At 36.8% G+C, this 15,569-nt stretch overlaps 1 protein-coding gene across 2 annotated transcripts in view; it reads left to right on the top strand.

Moving 5' to 3' along the window:
* Window positions 1-9,363, top strand: part of ABCD3 (ATP binding cassette subfamily D member 3) — a 28,617-nt gene extending 19,254 nt beyond the window's left edge. For both annotated transcript variants that reach the window (XM_032117408.1, XM_032117409.1), the window contains exons 11-23: window positions 198-267; window positions 388-485; window positions 564-655; window positions 1,118-1,206; window positions 1,279-1,351; window positions 2,371-2,434; window positions 2,795-2,872; window positions 2,965-3,030; window positions 3,133-3,222; window positions 3,440-3,559; window positions 3,998-4,102; window positions 5,446-5,502; window positions 6,280-9,363. In XM_032117408.1, coding sequence (XP_031973299.1) covers window positions 198-267; window positions 388-485; window positions 564-655; window positions 1,118-1,206; window positions 1,279-1,351; window positions 2,371-2,434; window positions 2,795-2,872; window positions 2,965-3,030; window positions 3,133-3,222; window positions 3,440-3,559; window positions 3,998-4,102; window positions 5,446-5,502; window positions 6,280-6,357 — 1,080 coding nt within the window. In that variant the 3' untranslated portion in view covers window positions 6,358-9,363. The remainder of the gene's footprint in view (window positions 1-197; window positions 268-387; window positions 486-563; window positions 656-1,117; window positions 1,207-1,278; window positions 1,352-2,370; window positions 2,435-2,794; window positions 2,873-2,964; window positions 3,031-3,132; window positions 3,223-3,439; window positions 3,560-3,997; window positions 4,103-5,445; window positions 5,503-6,279) is intronic.
* The last annotated feature ends 6,206 nt before the right edge of the window (window positions 9,364-15,569 follow it).

Genomic DNA, 15,569 nt, shown 5'->3' with positions numbered 1-15,569 from the left:
TAGTTTCATGTGTAGGTTGTTTTGATCTCGAATGCAAGTCCTTGCCAGCAGGACCCTTGTGCAGTGCTTGCCACACTTAGAGGCATAGTGAAGTATCTGAGATACTGAAAAATAACTGTTTGGAACCAAATGTCTAATAAAAGATAATAAAACAGGTACTGATAGAGTTTGAACTTCTTTCTTCTGTAACTTACCAGGTGGAACACTTGCATAATTTCATCCTGTTCCGGTTCTCTATGGGTTTCATTGATACTATCATTGCCAAATGTAAGTGTGTGTGTCTAGTGCTAATGGATTTCTATAAATAACAAACTTTTTGCATAAGAAATGTCTTTTTTCTTACTGTTTCAATGAATGTGTAGCTTAATATTTATTCTTAAACTGCAGACCTTGCCACTGTGGTTGGTTACCTGGTTGTTAGTCGTCCATTTTTGAACCTGTCTGATCCTCGCCATCAGAACAGCACTCATGCAGAACTTTTGGAGGTAAGTAGACCAGAATTGAAACAACCTGTAGATTTTAAATTTTGTTAGTCCACGTAAAGAAACTTTCTTCTACTCTAGGATTACTACCAAAGTGGAAGAATGCTGCTGAGAATGTCTCAAGCTCTGGGCAGAATAGTCCTAGCAGGCCGTGAAATGACAAGATTGGCTGGGTAAGCTTAATAGTAAGAATCTTTCTCATCTCAATTTAAGAAACTGGTTGTAGAATTAAAATAAGCTTATGTGCTTTGTTCCTTGCAGCATGCTAAAAATTCAGCAATTAAAAACATTTTATGCTGAAAATGTATTTGAAGATATGCTGATTATGTCCACTAGAAATTTCACATCTAAATACTACCAGCATGCAGTTTGAATGTTTAGTTGAAATCCTGTCAAATGGTCTTAAATCAATTACGTATTATTTACCAAACCTTTTTTTTTTTACATTGTAAGAAGAAAAATTTGGCAATACAGAAAAAGGAAAAGGGCCTTGTAAATATGATGCATATTAGACAACCTAGTGCAACTCTAAAATGTAAACATTCTGTTTCTATTCTGGGTTGAATAACTTTGTCATTTTAGCAGTTTGACAGAGTGCGCATTAGAGCTTCTACGGATTTCTTTTTTTTTTTTAGTTTCACAGCTCGAATCACGGAATTAATGCAGGTTCTGAAGGACTTGAACAGTGGCAAATATCAGCGTACTATGATATCAGTAGAAAAAGGTAGATGTGATACACTATGCAGTATGTGCATCTCAGTGTAGCATTCCAGTCACTAATACTTGTTTCTTTAAGATGCAGATAAAAAGCAGCCTTTGTCTTTGATACCTGGAACTGGAGAAATTATCAACGCTGATAACCTTATCAAGTATGTTTGCAAAGTTTCCACAAGTTCAATATTTTTAATGTAGACTTTTTTGAAGTCTTTCTCTCTACGACCATTAATAGAGGTTTGAATACCCATTATTATAATTCGCAGTTCTGTTGTACTATAGTTTATTTACTCGTAATTCCACCTCACACCCACTCAGCATTTCTGTTCTGTAAGACAGTCCTTATGCTCTCATATTAGCAGAAGGTATAATCTGTTCTCTGGACTTGGGCTTTTTGGTAACGTTCCTACTGTCCTTTGGAATATGACTTCTCAAGCCATCTTGTTTCCTTTTAGAGATAAGTTAGTTATGGATTTTATTCCATTATATAATTCAGCTGTAAAAATCAGGGGCAAGTCTGTGTTCAAAGTACTTGCTTGTAATTCTGCATGCTTAGAGATTTCATTGATGTACTTGTGTAGGGCTCAATTCCTTTATTCTTCGCAGTCTGAGGAATGTAGCACTGACATAGTATTACTACTTAAAGGCATAACATACAGCCAGTTAAGAGATCAAATAATCTCAGTCTGGACAGTGTGAAGAGCAGATAGGGAAGTAGAGGGGAAAGAGAGGAAGGAAGGGGGAGAAGAGATGATACAGCTATTTTTATTTTCATCTTAAAAAGAGACAAGGGGGAGGTGGGCAGAGATGTCATTTCATTGCGTGTCCTAGAACTAATGAGATACACTTCACTACTGGGTTTAAAATGACATGCATCCTTAAATGTAGGTTTATGTCCACAAGATGTTTTGGAGACCAAAGGCTTAGAAGGATTCAAAAAACAAATATAGGGGATGAAACCAAACCTGTAGATGTAGATGTTTAAAAGCTAGAGTACCTTTTTGATTCAAGAACTTCCTTAGCTATTAATAGTTGGAAACTGGGAGAGTGAGTGAAGTACTGCTGAAGTCTTTCCCTGTGCCTTAAATCTCTCAAGTAAACACACAGTATCAGCTTCTTTTAGGCAACTGGTGGTTTTTTGTTTTTTTCTTTTTTAACTTTGCAATACGTACAGGTTTGATCATGTTCCGTTGGTGACACCTAATGGAGATGTTTTGATTCAAGACCTTAACTTTGAGGTAAGCTTTTTAGTATCATGGGAAACAATATTAATGTAAAGTTTTCAAGGAAAGATGGTAACTTCAAAGGTCATCTGATTTATAAGAAAAGTGCAAACAAATCATCATGTTGGTTTAAAAAAAAAGGCAATAGGGTATTTTCCCAAAAAAAGTTTTTATTGTTACAAGTGCAGTTTCTTCCAGCTGCAGTTGGTGCTAAACCAGTTGGGGGAAAAAAAATAATTATTGCTGGAAGTTGCTCATCGTAATGTCAGAAAGTTGTATACAAGCATATGATGATACCAGATTGTCTTATTTTTTGCAGAAGCTTTCAACAATACTTCCTCATTACCATTTTATGCATTGGCTTTGTGATTCTAGGTTCGATCTGGTGCAAATGTACTGATTTGTGGGCCAAATGGGTGTGGGAAGAGCTCCCTGTTTCGTGTTCTTGGTGAGGTAAGGGAACTTTTTAAAACAAACAGGGGAGAATGCAAAGCATGGTTGTTATTGGACTTTTTTGTCAAGTTTTAATCTTTTTCCTTTTGCAGTTGTGGCCTTTGTTTGGTGGGCGTTTAACAAAACCTGTAAGAGGAAAGTTGTTCTATGTTCCTCAGGTGAGACCAAATACTTTACTTGACAATAGTGTTTTCTTTCTTTCTACTTCGACCATGTTTAGAAGTATTTGACATATCTTTTTGGTTCTGACTGTGTCTCAGAGACCATACATGACTCTTGGAACGCTCAGAGATCAAGTTATATATCCGGATACTTTGGAAGATCAAAAAAGGAAAGGGATTTCTGACCAGGTAATGATGATTAGTTCATTAATGCTTTGTCTTGCTCAGGATGAGTAATGCTTCCAATTCAGAAATACTGAAACTGCTATGAAAAGCACTGCATTTAATAGGATTTTAATATTTACCAGAGTTGATAACGTTATAGTATAATCCTTTATAGCTTTTTTCAACTACTTGTTTTTTAAGTTCATCTAAGTTTTATTTGTCATTTCTGTTTCCATAAAAGGTGCTGAAGGAGTACTTGGATAATGTCCAGCTGGGTCAAATCTTGGAACGTGAAGGAGGCTGGGATAGTGTTCAGGACTGGATGGATGTACTCAGCGGGGGAGAAAAACAGAGGATGGCAGTATGTCTCAAAAGCATAAATGCTTAAGAAATGCAGAACATAAGTAAAAAATATAACAGAACTGTAAGCTATTTTTGTTTATTAAATATAAATATTTGACTAAGAAGAAACCCCCATGTGAAAAACCTAAATACTGAGAAAACAACTGAAAACAGTGGGGATTGTACTCAAAATTTAAAAGCAAATACTGGCTTTTAAACATTCTTTCACCATGTCTTGTTCTTTCATTGTATAAACAGAATTTCTAAAATAACTCTCTAGAATAAAAGAAGTATAAGATAATGTACAACTTTTGGATTTTCAGGTTTCAGTGGGTACCAACTTAATTCATTATCCACAGTAAATTTTTGGACACTAATTCATAATTTAACTTCCAACACTGCACCACTGCTGGTAATTCTGTATCCACAGTATCTTGTTTTTTGGCTTGCATTCCAGATGGCAAGGCTGTTCTATCATAAGCCCCAGTTTGCAATTCTGGATGAGTGCACCAGTGCTGTTAGTGTGGATGTAGAGGGCTACATTTACAGCCATTGCCGAAAGGTGAGCTCTTTGTTTCTGGAATTATCTCTCTGTACATATAACAAGAAGCACAAGAAGCACTAAAATATGGTACAAGGTTCACTCTTCCTTGTGCCTCGTGCAGACTAAAAATTTTAAAAAGTCTGAAAAAAGCTTAGAGGGGCATACAACTTTATGCACACTAGAATCCAGTAATTGTTTTGTAGTCCTAGGATAATTTAGACATTTAGCCTAAATGATATGCAGAGAATTCTTACTAACTGCTAAGTAACTTTACTTCTCCAAATAGAGTCTTAGAATGTCAAGTTAAGATCAAATAATCTAAAATTGTAGAATGTTTTTTTGTTAAAAGGCTTCCTTTGGCCAGGGAAAAGAAGTGAAAGGCTGGAAGTTAACATTTCCATCTGTTTGGAGATATGAAAAGCCAAGCACTCTAGGAAAATATGATATTAAATATAGCTTTGTGTGTCCTTTCCCTCTTAAACTTACCATTTCAGATTCTCTGTAGTGCCATGTGAAATCAATGAGATTCAATTTTGCACCCTAGTCTTAGAAAGAATGGCTTGAAATAATCTTAGTTATTGAGTAGCAGTATTCTAGAATGATAATGGAGCAAAGCTGTGCTGAAATACGTGCTTCAAACTTAAGGAGCCCTCTGTAGTAGTGAATGGACGTTAGGTGAGGACTCTGCAGAAGAGGGAGCATTATTTCATGAGCTGATTTTACCACATTGGTTATCAATACCCTGACAGTTTTTAAAGTCTATTTTCCATATACTACTTCTTCTATTAACTTGAATATTCATTTGTACTTGCCAAGTGGCTAATGCATGTTACTGAAAAATGGAATTCCTGGTTAGGCTGTCCTTGCAGAAAGAAAAAATGTTACCTTGCTTTATCATCAGAGTGATTTTGTACTTGCTGCTACTGTTGGGGATGAATAGTTGACTGAGTTGAAAGGAAAGAAAGGATGGTTATTCACTTTAAATTGTCACTCTAAGTTTATAATTCATTACAGCTTTTGTGGGTTTGGGATTTTTTGTTGTTGTTAGAATTCCTTTATTCACCAGCTTTATTGTTTTACCTGCCTCCTGCCTTGCCTCTTTTACTCAGCTCATTCTATGTTCAACAAACCTTTAGGAGCAAAAGAATGGTGAAATCAGTTAAAAATTATAAATCCCTCCTGATTGCTTTTTCTCCCACCTGCAAAATCTTGTATTAAAAGCTATAAATATGTATAGTTAATAATAATGTGGAAGTTTGTGGTTATGAATTTAAGATCTTCATCTGATATAATACTGAAAAATAAATGACACCTAACCCATGAGAAGAATTAACTGTTTTGTGGGTATTTTCATCTTACAGGTTGGCATCACTCTCTTCACGGTTTCCCACAGGAAGTCACTTTGGAAACATCATGATGTATGTAGTCTTTGCTTCATTAAGAATATTTGTGGGTTTTGTTGACTGACTTGATGAAATTGTCTTTGTGATTCAAGGTGTTGTCATTTTACATCCTAGTAAGTCATGTTCTGTTTGGTTTTTTTTAAGGTTTTACTTTTCATAATCCTGTTTCACTATTTGATATATTCTAATGCTTTTAGTTATGAAGGAATGCTATCCAAAACTTTTATATGTATCTATAAAATATGAGAGGCTTGCTAGAGGCTTAAGTCTTCTTTCTTAAACTCAAAGAAATCCTTAAACTAGAATCCAGTAAACAGCATGGAGGTTTTTGCTTTCATTATATCTAATACATTTATGCTTTAAAAAAAAGGTCTCTGATACATGGACTTTTTTTATGGCAAACGAAGATTTTACTGTTCTTTTTATGCAGAGAGGCTGTACATGTGGGTAAAAATACTGAATTAATACACAGGGGTGAATGTGTACCCTAAGTATATTGTCACAAAATATTGTCACATAACCCAAGAGAACAGTGTTAAGTCTAGATGTAGCTGTTAGCAGACTGATGTATGATATGCAAAAATACAGTTCAACATTTTTACAGAGGCAGTTGAATTTAATAAAGTGTGAGGTGGGAGCAGCTTACCCTCTGGTTAGCTGAGTTTAAAGATTTTGCTAAAACTTTATAAATTATTTTAAAAGATTTTTAAAAGTACTTAAAAATATAATTTACTTAGGTCTTTATAGACCTGGTAATTTTTAGGTGGTTAATAACATATTGGTTTTTTTCAGTTCTACTTGCATATGGATGGCAGAGGAAACTATGAGTTCAAGAAAATAACTGAAGACACAGTTGAATTTGGATCTTAAAGTCATGAACTGAACTGCTACAGAGACTGATGATTACAGGAAGTGTGTAGAATGTCAGACAATGTACCATAAAATTACTCAGCTTGTTAAGCATTTACTATTAGGTAGGATATTGCTAATTGTGTATATGTTGGTTTAATTATTGATACGTACTAAGAATGTCCTTATTCTTGTGGTTTAAATACCTGCCTAAATTAAATTGGGCTTAAATTAGTGTAACCTGATTCATCCTGGGATGCAAATCATTTGAAATCGGCTGATTTGACTTTTGTAGACCTTCTTTCCCTTCAGTGAAAAGCCCTGTTAAAATTAGGGTTGCTACCTCTCTTGTTCCTGCAAAGCAGTCTTGGATTTTTGCTCTGTTCTACGCATGTTTCAGAGAGATCTCACATGGTGCAGGACATTGTCCCCTCTTCAGATCTGTGCCCTGTTAAATGAAAGAGCCTTTTCCTTGTCCAAGCCTTGTGATGTAGCCAATGTGCCCTTGCTCAAAAAGGATGAACTGAAACTAAAAGACAAAACTAATTCCTTCTGGTGTTAAAAAAAAAAAAATAAGGTTGTTCTTTGCTGGGATTTGGATTCTCTTTAACATCTGTCTGTCCTTGCAGTTCTCTCTGCAGCTCAGCTGCCATTCTCTCACAATTTAGCAAAAGCTTCATCCATCCTCCACCCCAAGTGTCCTTTTTCTGTCAGAGAAATATTGTGGTAATGAGGAGTTGTGAGGAGATTGAGGGAGGAAAGGACCGACCCACCAAAAAAAAAGGGAGGGAAAAAAAGTGATGATCCTTGTACCAAACAAGCTTGTGAATGTTTTTAGCTCTGAAGAAATATTGACTCCCACAAGAAGAAACAGAGAAAAGAATGTGGGTCCAGTCATTCCTCAAATCAGTAGAGGTTATAACAGGCTTGAAAATGTTAATCTGTGAAATAGCAGACTGTTGTCCTGTGTTCAGTTCTGTAATACAGCAGTTACTTTTTCCGAGTCCCTCCTTTTCTCCCTTTGTAAAAAAGTCTGATGATCTCACAGTTTTAGCTACCCTTCAGGTCTGAACTTGAAAGCAAGTGATAATGGTACTCTCTGTTTGGTCTTCTAGGCTGTGAAGCCTGAAACAATGCTTTTATTCTTCATGTTTGTTCTCTTATTGTCATGATGTTTCTTGATTTCTGATATATATTATTTGCCAGTGATTCTCTGTGTTTTTTAAGGATCTCCAGTCCTTGCTGGTTTTCTTGTTCCAGCTTCCAAATCCCCTCAAAGGAAACAAAGTTTTACAACAGTTTACTGTAGTTGTTTTTTCCATACAAATGATTACTGTGGTTGTCATTTGACTTTGACAAATGTAAATGTAGCAAGGTGTTTTTTGTGATCAGGGAATAGGAAGGTATAGTTCAACTGAATTGCTGTTTAGGCTTTAAAACAAAAAAATTCCAATACCTGTTGTACAGTGAAGGTCTAGTAGTTTTTTAGTGTTCCATGTAAGATATAATATAGGAATGCACTACATGAAGGCATGCATAAAATATGCAATACATCTGTACTTTTTGCATCTTTTATCAAGGGTTTAGATTTATAAAGCCCCTACTTTTTATAAAATGGATATGTAATTGGATGTGCTGCTGTTTGTTAATTTTTACCCAGTTTGATTAGTCATTTTCTTTCATGTTGAAATTGCTACCTGTTAATATTTTTTTCCTTTTACCATAGTTCTTGCCCCTATCTGTCAGTATTCTTTTGAAGTACTCAAATGCAATCAGCAATCCTGGTACAAGAATCTAGTGACCACAATAGAATCAGAATATAACACATCAATGAAAATCATAAAAGCTTCTCTCTGAAGTATAGCATATTCAAGAGAATAAGGTACCAGAATAATTTTTGTGCTTGTTTTACAGGAAGGCAGATAGATGCCTGATTTCACTAATCTCTTGTTTCTGTTCATTTAGATTCTCACATCAGCCATACCATAGCAGGTAGCAGCATGCTATGTGTGAGGTTGTAGTCTTTTTTGAATTCTAACCACAAAAGTAGGGATGCCAGATAGGTTGTTATGTGGGGAGGTTTTTTGGTTTGGGGTTTTTTTTTTTTGTGAAAGTTCTCAGCACAAATGCAACTTCTTTGGAAGGGATGTTTTAGTAGCCTTTTAGAGAGATAAAGAAAAAAATAATCTCTAAACTGAGGAAGTTGCTATGATCTTTGTGATTAGGTCAGACTTTTGCAGTAGAATAGTGAACTTGGAATACTTTAATGTATTTTTAATGCTAACAAACAAAACCATACACAACACACTTACATCACCCCCAGCAGCCAATCCCAATTGTACTTTACAATTTTACTGGTTGTAACAGAATTTTGTGTAAACTTGTATTTATTTTTAAAACTAACAACAAGCAAACAAAAAGTCCATCTCCAAAACCAAGGAGGAATAGGTTTGCCTTCAGATGCCATGAAGTTTGTTGAAACTGAGGATGCTGGTATCTCCTTAGGGCCAGGACTTGATGTTTCTAAATATACTGGAAGGAAAGAAAAATATTCTTCTGTGCTTGATTGTAAGGGAGGCTTATAAAGAAAATATAAAAAAGAATGTTATTTTAGAATTATATTCTTAAAAGGCCTTACATTAAAGTGTTCGAGATAGACTTGATCTACTGAGAGATTGTAAAAAAATCTAATGAAAATGATCAAAGTCTCAGTTCTGTTGCAGAATTGCACTGTGATACTGTATTTTAGTTATGTTTCTTTAATAGCACAAGTTGGAAGTTCATGACATGGAATTCTGAACTATCTTAGTAGACAACATACTGATGAATACTTTCAGTCTCGAATTGTTGGTGCTTTGAAGATGGTACTGGAAATAGTCAGATGGCTGCATTTCAACGGTGGTGGGAAACATTCCTGTGTGTAAATACTGTAAAGTGTTTTGGAGGGGGAAATGGCGCTTTATAAATGTAAGACATTAAGTGCCTCTGAAATAATAATAATAATAATAAATCTAAAGATAAAATATATCTATGCTTTTCATGTTTCTTAATCATGTGATGGGAATTCTGTAATAATACAGTGAATGCATATGCAACAAATGTCGAGTTGCTCAATGAGCCGATTGTCTTGTGTTCAGCTTTAAAAACCTGCAGTGCTCTCTGCAATTTGCCCTGGAATCAGCCAGGTGATGCCATCCAGTTTAGGCTTAACCAAGTACATGAGCTCAGTACTTGAAGGACACATAATTACAGCAGTGGGATAATAGATGCATTAATCAGCTTTAAATCTGCACTGAGATTGGCTCAGTTGGCTATAGCGTGGTGCTAATAAGGTATGAGCCATTTACCTGAGAGCTGGATTCGATGATCCTTGTGGGTCCCTTCCAGCTCAGAATATTCTTTGATTCTCTCTGCTTTGTCTGCTGGCCACTTCTTTTCCCTTTGTTGATTTTAGAAGGGCCTGAATAAGATTACCTCAATACTAGTATGTAATTCTTTTGAATGCTCTTTAATCTTTGTAGTTTGAGGATAATAAGTTAATCACTTTCCACCTTTATTGTATTTGTAATTTTTAATTGTTTTCCTTTATTGTGGTAGACATACCAGCTATCAGGATACTTGAAACATAGTAGTGTAAAAGTGCAGCCAAGATATGCTTGAATTAACTGGTTTTTAAGTGATCACCGGTTTCTAATGCTAACCACTATGGATTTTTCCTTTTCTTAACTGAGATTAGTTGTGCAACAAGTGTATTGTATAGCATTCTTAAAGGGTAGAGCTCCCTTTGAAGGAAAATGTCTCAACCAAGGATGCAATCTTAGAAATCAAAGTGTCGTTCAATTAGGCTGATGAGTTAGAGAAGAGGAAAGAAAGGAGCTTCTGTGTTGTCAACGGGATGTTTAATACTTAAATTTATTTTTTAGATACAATAAGTCAAGGTAGAAGTTAAAAATCCATTACTAAAATTTAAATTTAACTGTCGTCAGTACCGTGAGGTGTCCATCGAAACATCCGTGATAATGATCATCTGAAATCCCACTGCAAAAAATAGTGGGGTGAAAAGGTTGCCTAGGTTTTATAGAGAAAATAAACCACAACTTTTTTCTGTCAAGAAAATCAACAGTGTACAAGTTCAAATTTCTGCTTACAAAGCTGCTGTTCAAAGCAGTTATTTCTATGTATAATCTGTTTGCTTCTTTATTAGGTGTACATAGCCAGATGGTTTGTGCCAGTCCCTTTCCTGAGCATGGAAAGAGGTTTCTTGGTTTTACTAATCAGGGATGTGCAGCTGTGTCAGGTTGGTTGGTTTTCCCTTCACATGTTGTGGTTTGAGGCTCTTGCCAGTGCTCTGAACACAGTCAGTTTTTTATATGATGCCTGAAACTTCACTGGGAAGTTTAGAGTGGCTGTGCACATTACATGTTCCTATAATATGTTTATTTATATGTTCTGAGGAAACCCATCCTGTCACGTGCATTCAAAGAGAGGATGGAACTGGTTTTATTCAACCCAAACTATTCTATCATTCATCTTGAAACAGAAATATAGCCAAGTTAGATTATTATGAAAGCAACTTGTCTTTCATGTTTAAAACCTTAGAAAAATGTCATCTTCAAAGCCTTCTTTGAACTTCCACATCATTTTCTTTCCTTGTATTCAAAAGCAGAGTGTAGTGACAAGCAGCCTGGAACTTCACAGACAGAAGCTGTTTTAAGGGAATAATTTGGAAAGTACAATAAATTCAGGGATTAAATAGGAATAATATGCCTAGGCAAATTCTATGGGGATTGACTTGGGAAACTGAAGATGTTTTGCCAGTAATCCTGCAATGAATGCAATAGTGCAAGAATAATCATCCAGTTGGCATTTTAAAATGGGAGAGAAGGGAAACTTGGTTGCTCCACTCATGTGGACTGTATCTTTCACAAACTAATATCCTTATTCCCCACCCATCCCTCATTTTGGGAAACAAGTGGCATCTACACATGATACTGAACCAAAATAGAACAGAACTGGAAAAATGAGGTCAATTCTTTCTAGACAGAACAAAAATGCTGAGACTGGTTTACTTGGGTAGAAATAGGGAACTCCACCTACATGACTAAGCAAATTTTCTCCATTAAAATGACTTAGGAGTTTGGCAAAAATCAAAGCTAATTTTTAAAGCTTGATTATTGGAAGTTTGGGGGATGCTGCTCTGAAAAAGAAGCTCCATGTGTGCAATTGAAGAGACATTCTATGTAACCAAATATACCCTCAGTCTCCTTATCCTGCGCAGTTTAGTGCAAGTAGGTCCTAAAAAACAATTGACTACTTTTAATCGTGAATCATGACAAGTGTAAAGATGCTCCCCCAAATAAGCTAACCTTTATTTATTTACTTAATTGTAGTATATTACTGCAGGAATATGTTGACACAAAAGCAACAGCTAAACACAGCTATGTCAGAAGCAACTGATGTGACAGACTTGGTAACACACTGAAAGAGGAAGCATCTGTAGAGGGGTTAATAAGCTGCTGTGTTGGGAAAAAATAATGGTTAAAAAGCAAGGCATATGTGCTGGAGGCTTCTTAAAACTTGGACGCAGTATTATATATTGCAACAAGACTTCTCTGAAAAGCCAGGAACCATTTGCAAAAACTTGGAGCTTAGTAGGGAATTAAGGGCCAAGGTCAAATCTACTCAGTTCTCCAGTGCTAACTAAGAGTTAAAAGGGCAGTAAGAGGGCTCTATTTTCTGTTTGAAGGATACTGAGGAAAGAAAATCTGGTAAGAAGCTTAACAGTCAGCATGAAAATTTAATTCTGAGCTGCTCCTGAGTTTCTGAGACTAAAGAAGTTTGTCAGGTGAAGGGAGTATGGTTTTGTGCAGGGTTTAATACCGACATGCAAACAATAGGTAAGTTCTGATGGATTGTTAACTGGGGCCTTGTTTCCAGCAGTGCTTGAATATTGGACAGCACAGGGTATGTTACAACTGAAGATTCCTGGAGAAGCTGTCAGAGGGAAGCACTGAATAGAATGTGGGAGGTGTTCAAGAGCAGAGAGCTGCTCCTACCCTTAATATCAGATCTTATTGAGCTGTTCAGACTCTCTGTTCCTTTTCATTATTAGAAAAGAGAGGATCTAAAAAATTTCTTGTGCCCTTTTCCTCCAAATTTTGGTGAAATCTGGATTCAAACTGGATCTCAGTGTGTTAGTCATTTAGGAACATTTGGATTGCTAATGTACTGATTATGCCTTTTTTTACCACTTGGTGTCACCTTTTCTAGGCACAAGAAGCATAAAAGCCAGACACGAGTTGCAGAATTCCCGTTGAGGAGGTGGCTCACAGTCCAAGTTGTACGTGCAGGGCCGCTGCTCCGATAGATCACAGTGAGGGGAGCAACGGGGGTGTGGTGTCCACAGTCCCCCTGGAGTGACTCCTGCAGCACTGACATACAGGGCTGTGGTGGCACCCTTGGTGTTTGTGGAAGCAAGTGATCATGTTAGGAATAAAGTGAAAAGTTGGGACATCAGACTGAGTTTTATGTCTCTGGAGACATACATATTTGGGGTGAATGGATGGTAAAGTATGAAGGCAACAGAGGGAAAACTTTTTGTGTTAATCCAGAATGTACTCTTTAAATAAAAAACCCCCAACAAACAAACCCACATTTTTCCCTGGAATAATGAGTGCTTCTTATTGGAGTAGGTTTTAAAAATCTCACTTGTCACTCTAACTTTTATTACACTAGCTTTTTACTTGAGTTGTGTAATTACTGAATAGCTAATTTAAAAATTACCATGTGATCTCATTGGGAAATTATTTCTCTGTTCAAAGGAAGGTGGGTTTTCAATTAAACCTCTTTTAATGAAATATTTTTTTTTAATTTAACAATGTCAGTACTTTGCTACTTAAATATTTCTTGAAGTAATAAGGTAGAAAACTTAAAAGTAGAATAAAATGCATCAGGGAGTATAAATGAGATCTGGAACTGTAAAGCTTCTTTGTGTTCATATTAATAACTTCATTGCTATTTTAAACAAGACACAAAAAAATACACTTAAATGTAATTAGGGGCAATAACATACTCAGAGTAGTGCTAGTGAATGTTCTGGAAGTTACTGTCTCAATAATAGTGACCAAAGGAAGCTGTAGAGTGTAAAAAAATAATGCTTCCATGCTATTAAGGTTTTTGATTTTGATTAGGGATATGGATTTATTGAGGTTCTATATTTTTATTGAAATGAGATCCTGCCTAGCTGTCTGAAGAAATGAGGCAGTAGGTTCATCTCTCTTGAAGAATAAGTAATGGAAATGAGTAGGGGATGGAGGAGAGGAAGGGAAACATCAACAAAGGAGCCAGGGGAAATCAGGAGCAGAAACATTTCAAGCTTCCTACAGGAGCCAGTCACTGAAATATGTCACTAATAGGGTGCAGATTTTGACAAGATGAGAACAGGCACAATCCCTGCAATTGGACATATGAGACAGGGCCTGGCTGTGAAACCCTGGAGGCAGTCAATGTGGCTGCATGTTTATAATCAGCTACTGGCAGGTTTTACTGGAAGAAGCCATCCCTGAGGGAAATCTTGCTGTGAACTTGGCTAATTCAGGTACAGTTAGAGGCTGAGGACTTACAGGGAAAGATGTTCTTCCTGGGTCCTTTTGGGGGGATGCTGAAAGAGGCTCTGTGGGTTGAATGAGAGCCTGAGCCGGAAGAAGCAGAAGGATCTCACTGGTGGGAAGATTTCTCATTATATGTTGCAAGGAAGAGATCTGCAGCACATCTTTATGCCCTGAGCTTTGCTAAAAGCTCAGCTGTAGAGCACTGGAGGGCACTCAACATCAAATAAGGGAAGGCAGCTCTCTGTGGCAGTTTGTAAGGGACTGACTGGGTGTAGGCCATAAGGGAGCATATGCCATGGTGAGTAACACCACACCTAAGGGTTGTGGAAAAATTTTCAACTGGCCAGTTCCTGCTTCTGTCCTGTCCAGCAGGTTGTTCTTTTCCTGTCATTCTCAAACATGAACACCCAGATAAACATAAACTATAGAAAGCATGGTTAGTTGTATGTGGATAAATTCTGTGTAATCAGAAGATTATTCAATTGACTCTTGGGTCTGATAATGTGTATTACAAGGTTCTGAAACTGTGTGGCAATGACTACTAACCTGCAAGATAATCAGCTTTACAAAACTGAACCAAGAGGGTAATCTATCACAGCTGTTTATTCTCACTTCATGCAGAAACTCTTTGTCCTGAGTTGCCACATAACTAGTGATCCAAGTTAAGCTTATAATCACATTCTTATCATTACATACCTCTCAGCAGCAGCCTTCTCACACTGGAAAGCTGAGTCTGCTAGAAATAGCTAAGCTGTTTGCTGCCATATCCATCATACATACACTTATGAAGTCCTCTACAGTTGTTCATTATAAGTAATGGCAGTAATTTTATTATCTGTATTGCTGTTAGGGCTGACAGAAAAGTAGCAGAACAGTATCAGCCTTTATTCACTTATGTGAAGAAGAATGTGGTTTTAAAGCAGGCTTATTACAGTGTGCACTATTACACATTCACTTGTACAAGGAGAGGACATAAATACTGTGTGAGGGAACTATGTGAGTGTATTTATCCACTTGAAATCGTTGGATACCTTTTTCAGATGTCAGGGAGCAAAGTGGAACAGGGGAATAGGGAGCATTAGGAGGAACATGCTTGCTTGCAGAAACTTGCTTAGAGGAAGGAGCCAGGGAACTTATGTGCACAGGAAAAGCCTTCCCTTTCTCACATCCATTCCCTGTGTGTCTGTCTCCACAAACAGAAAAAAACCTCTTCGAAACAGGATCTGTGAGCCCCGTGACTCTGGTTACTCAGCATTGTTGGATGATAACATACTGCAGCTAGGAAACAAGTGCTTCAGGCTTCCAGAACTCGTGTAGTCAGGGGTCACTCTTTTGCCATTTAAGGCACTTGTTTGCATTTCTGTGGGTGTCTCTTCTCCCCTCCTTCCCTCCCCCCATATTCAGAACAAACCAAGAATCTCTTTAAGTAATGAAGTATGATTTATAGCATCATTCTGTGGTTTATGACAAGCAACTACATGGTCTAGTTTAATAAATGCTATGCTGTAACTACAGGCTTTCCTTTTCCCATTAGCTCTTCCCTTTTCTGAGCCCAACACTGAATGAAGCTGAGGAAGCAGAGCGCCACGGGGAAGGGAAGTAATGATGGCAACTCTGGAATGT

This window comes from Corvus moneduloides, chromosome 9 (assembly GCF_009650955.1).
Source record: "Corvus moneduloides isolate bCorMon1 chromosome 9, bCorMon1.pri, whole genome shotgun sequence".
Taxonomy (NCBI): Eukaryota; Metazoa; Chordata; class Aves; order Passeriformes; family Corvidae; genus Corvus; species Corvus moneduloides.
Note: the sequence above shows the minus strand (reverse complement) of the source record. Positions and strands in the feature narration are given on the sequence as shown.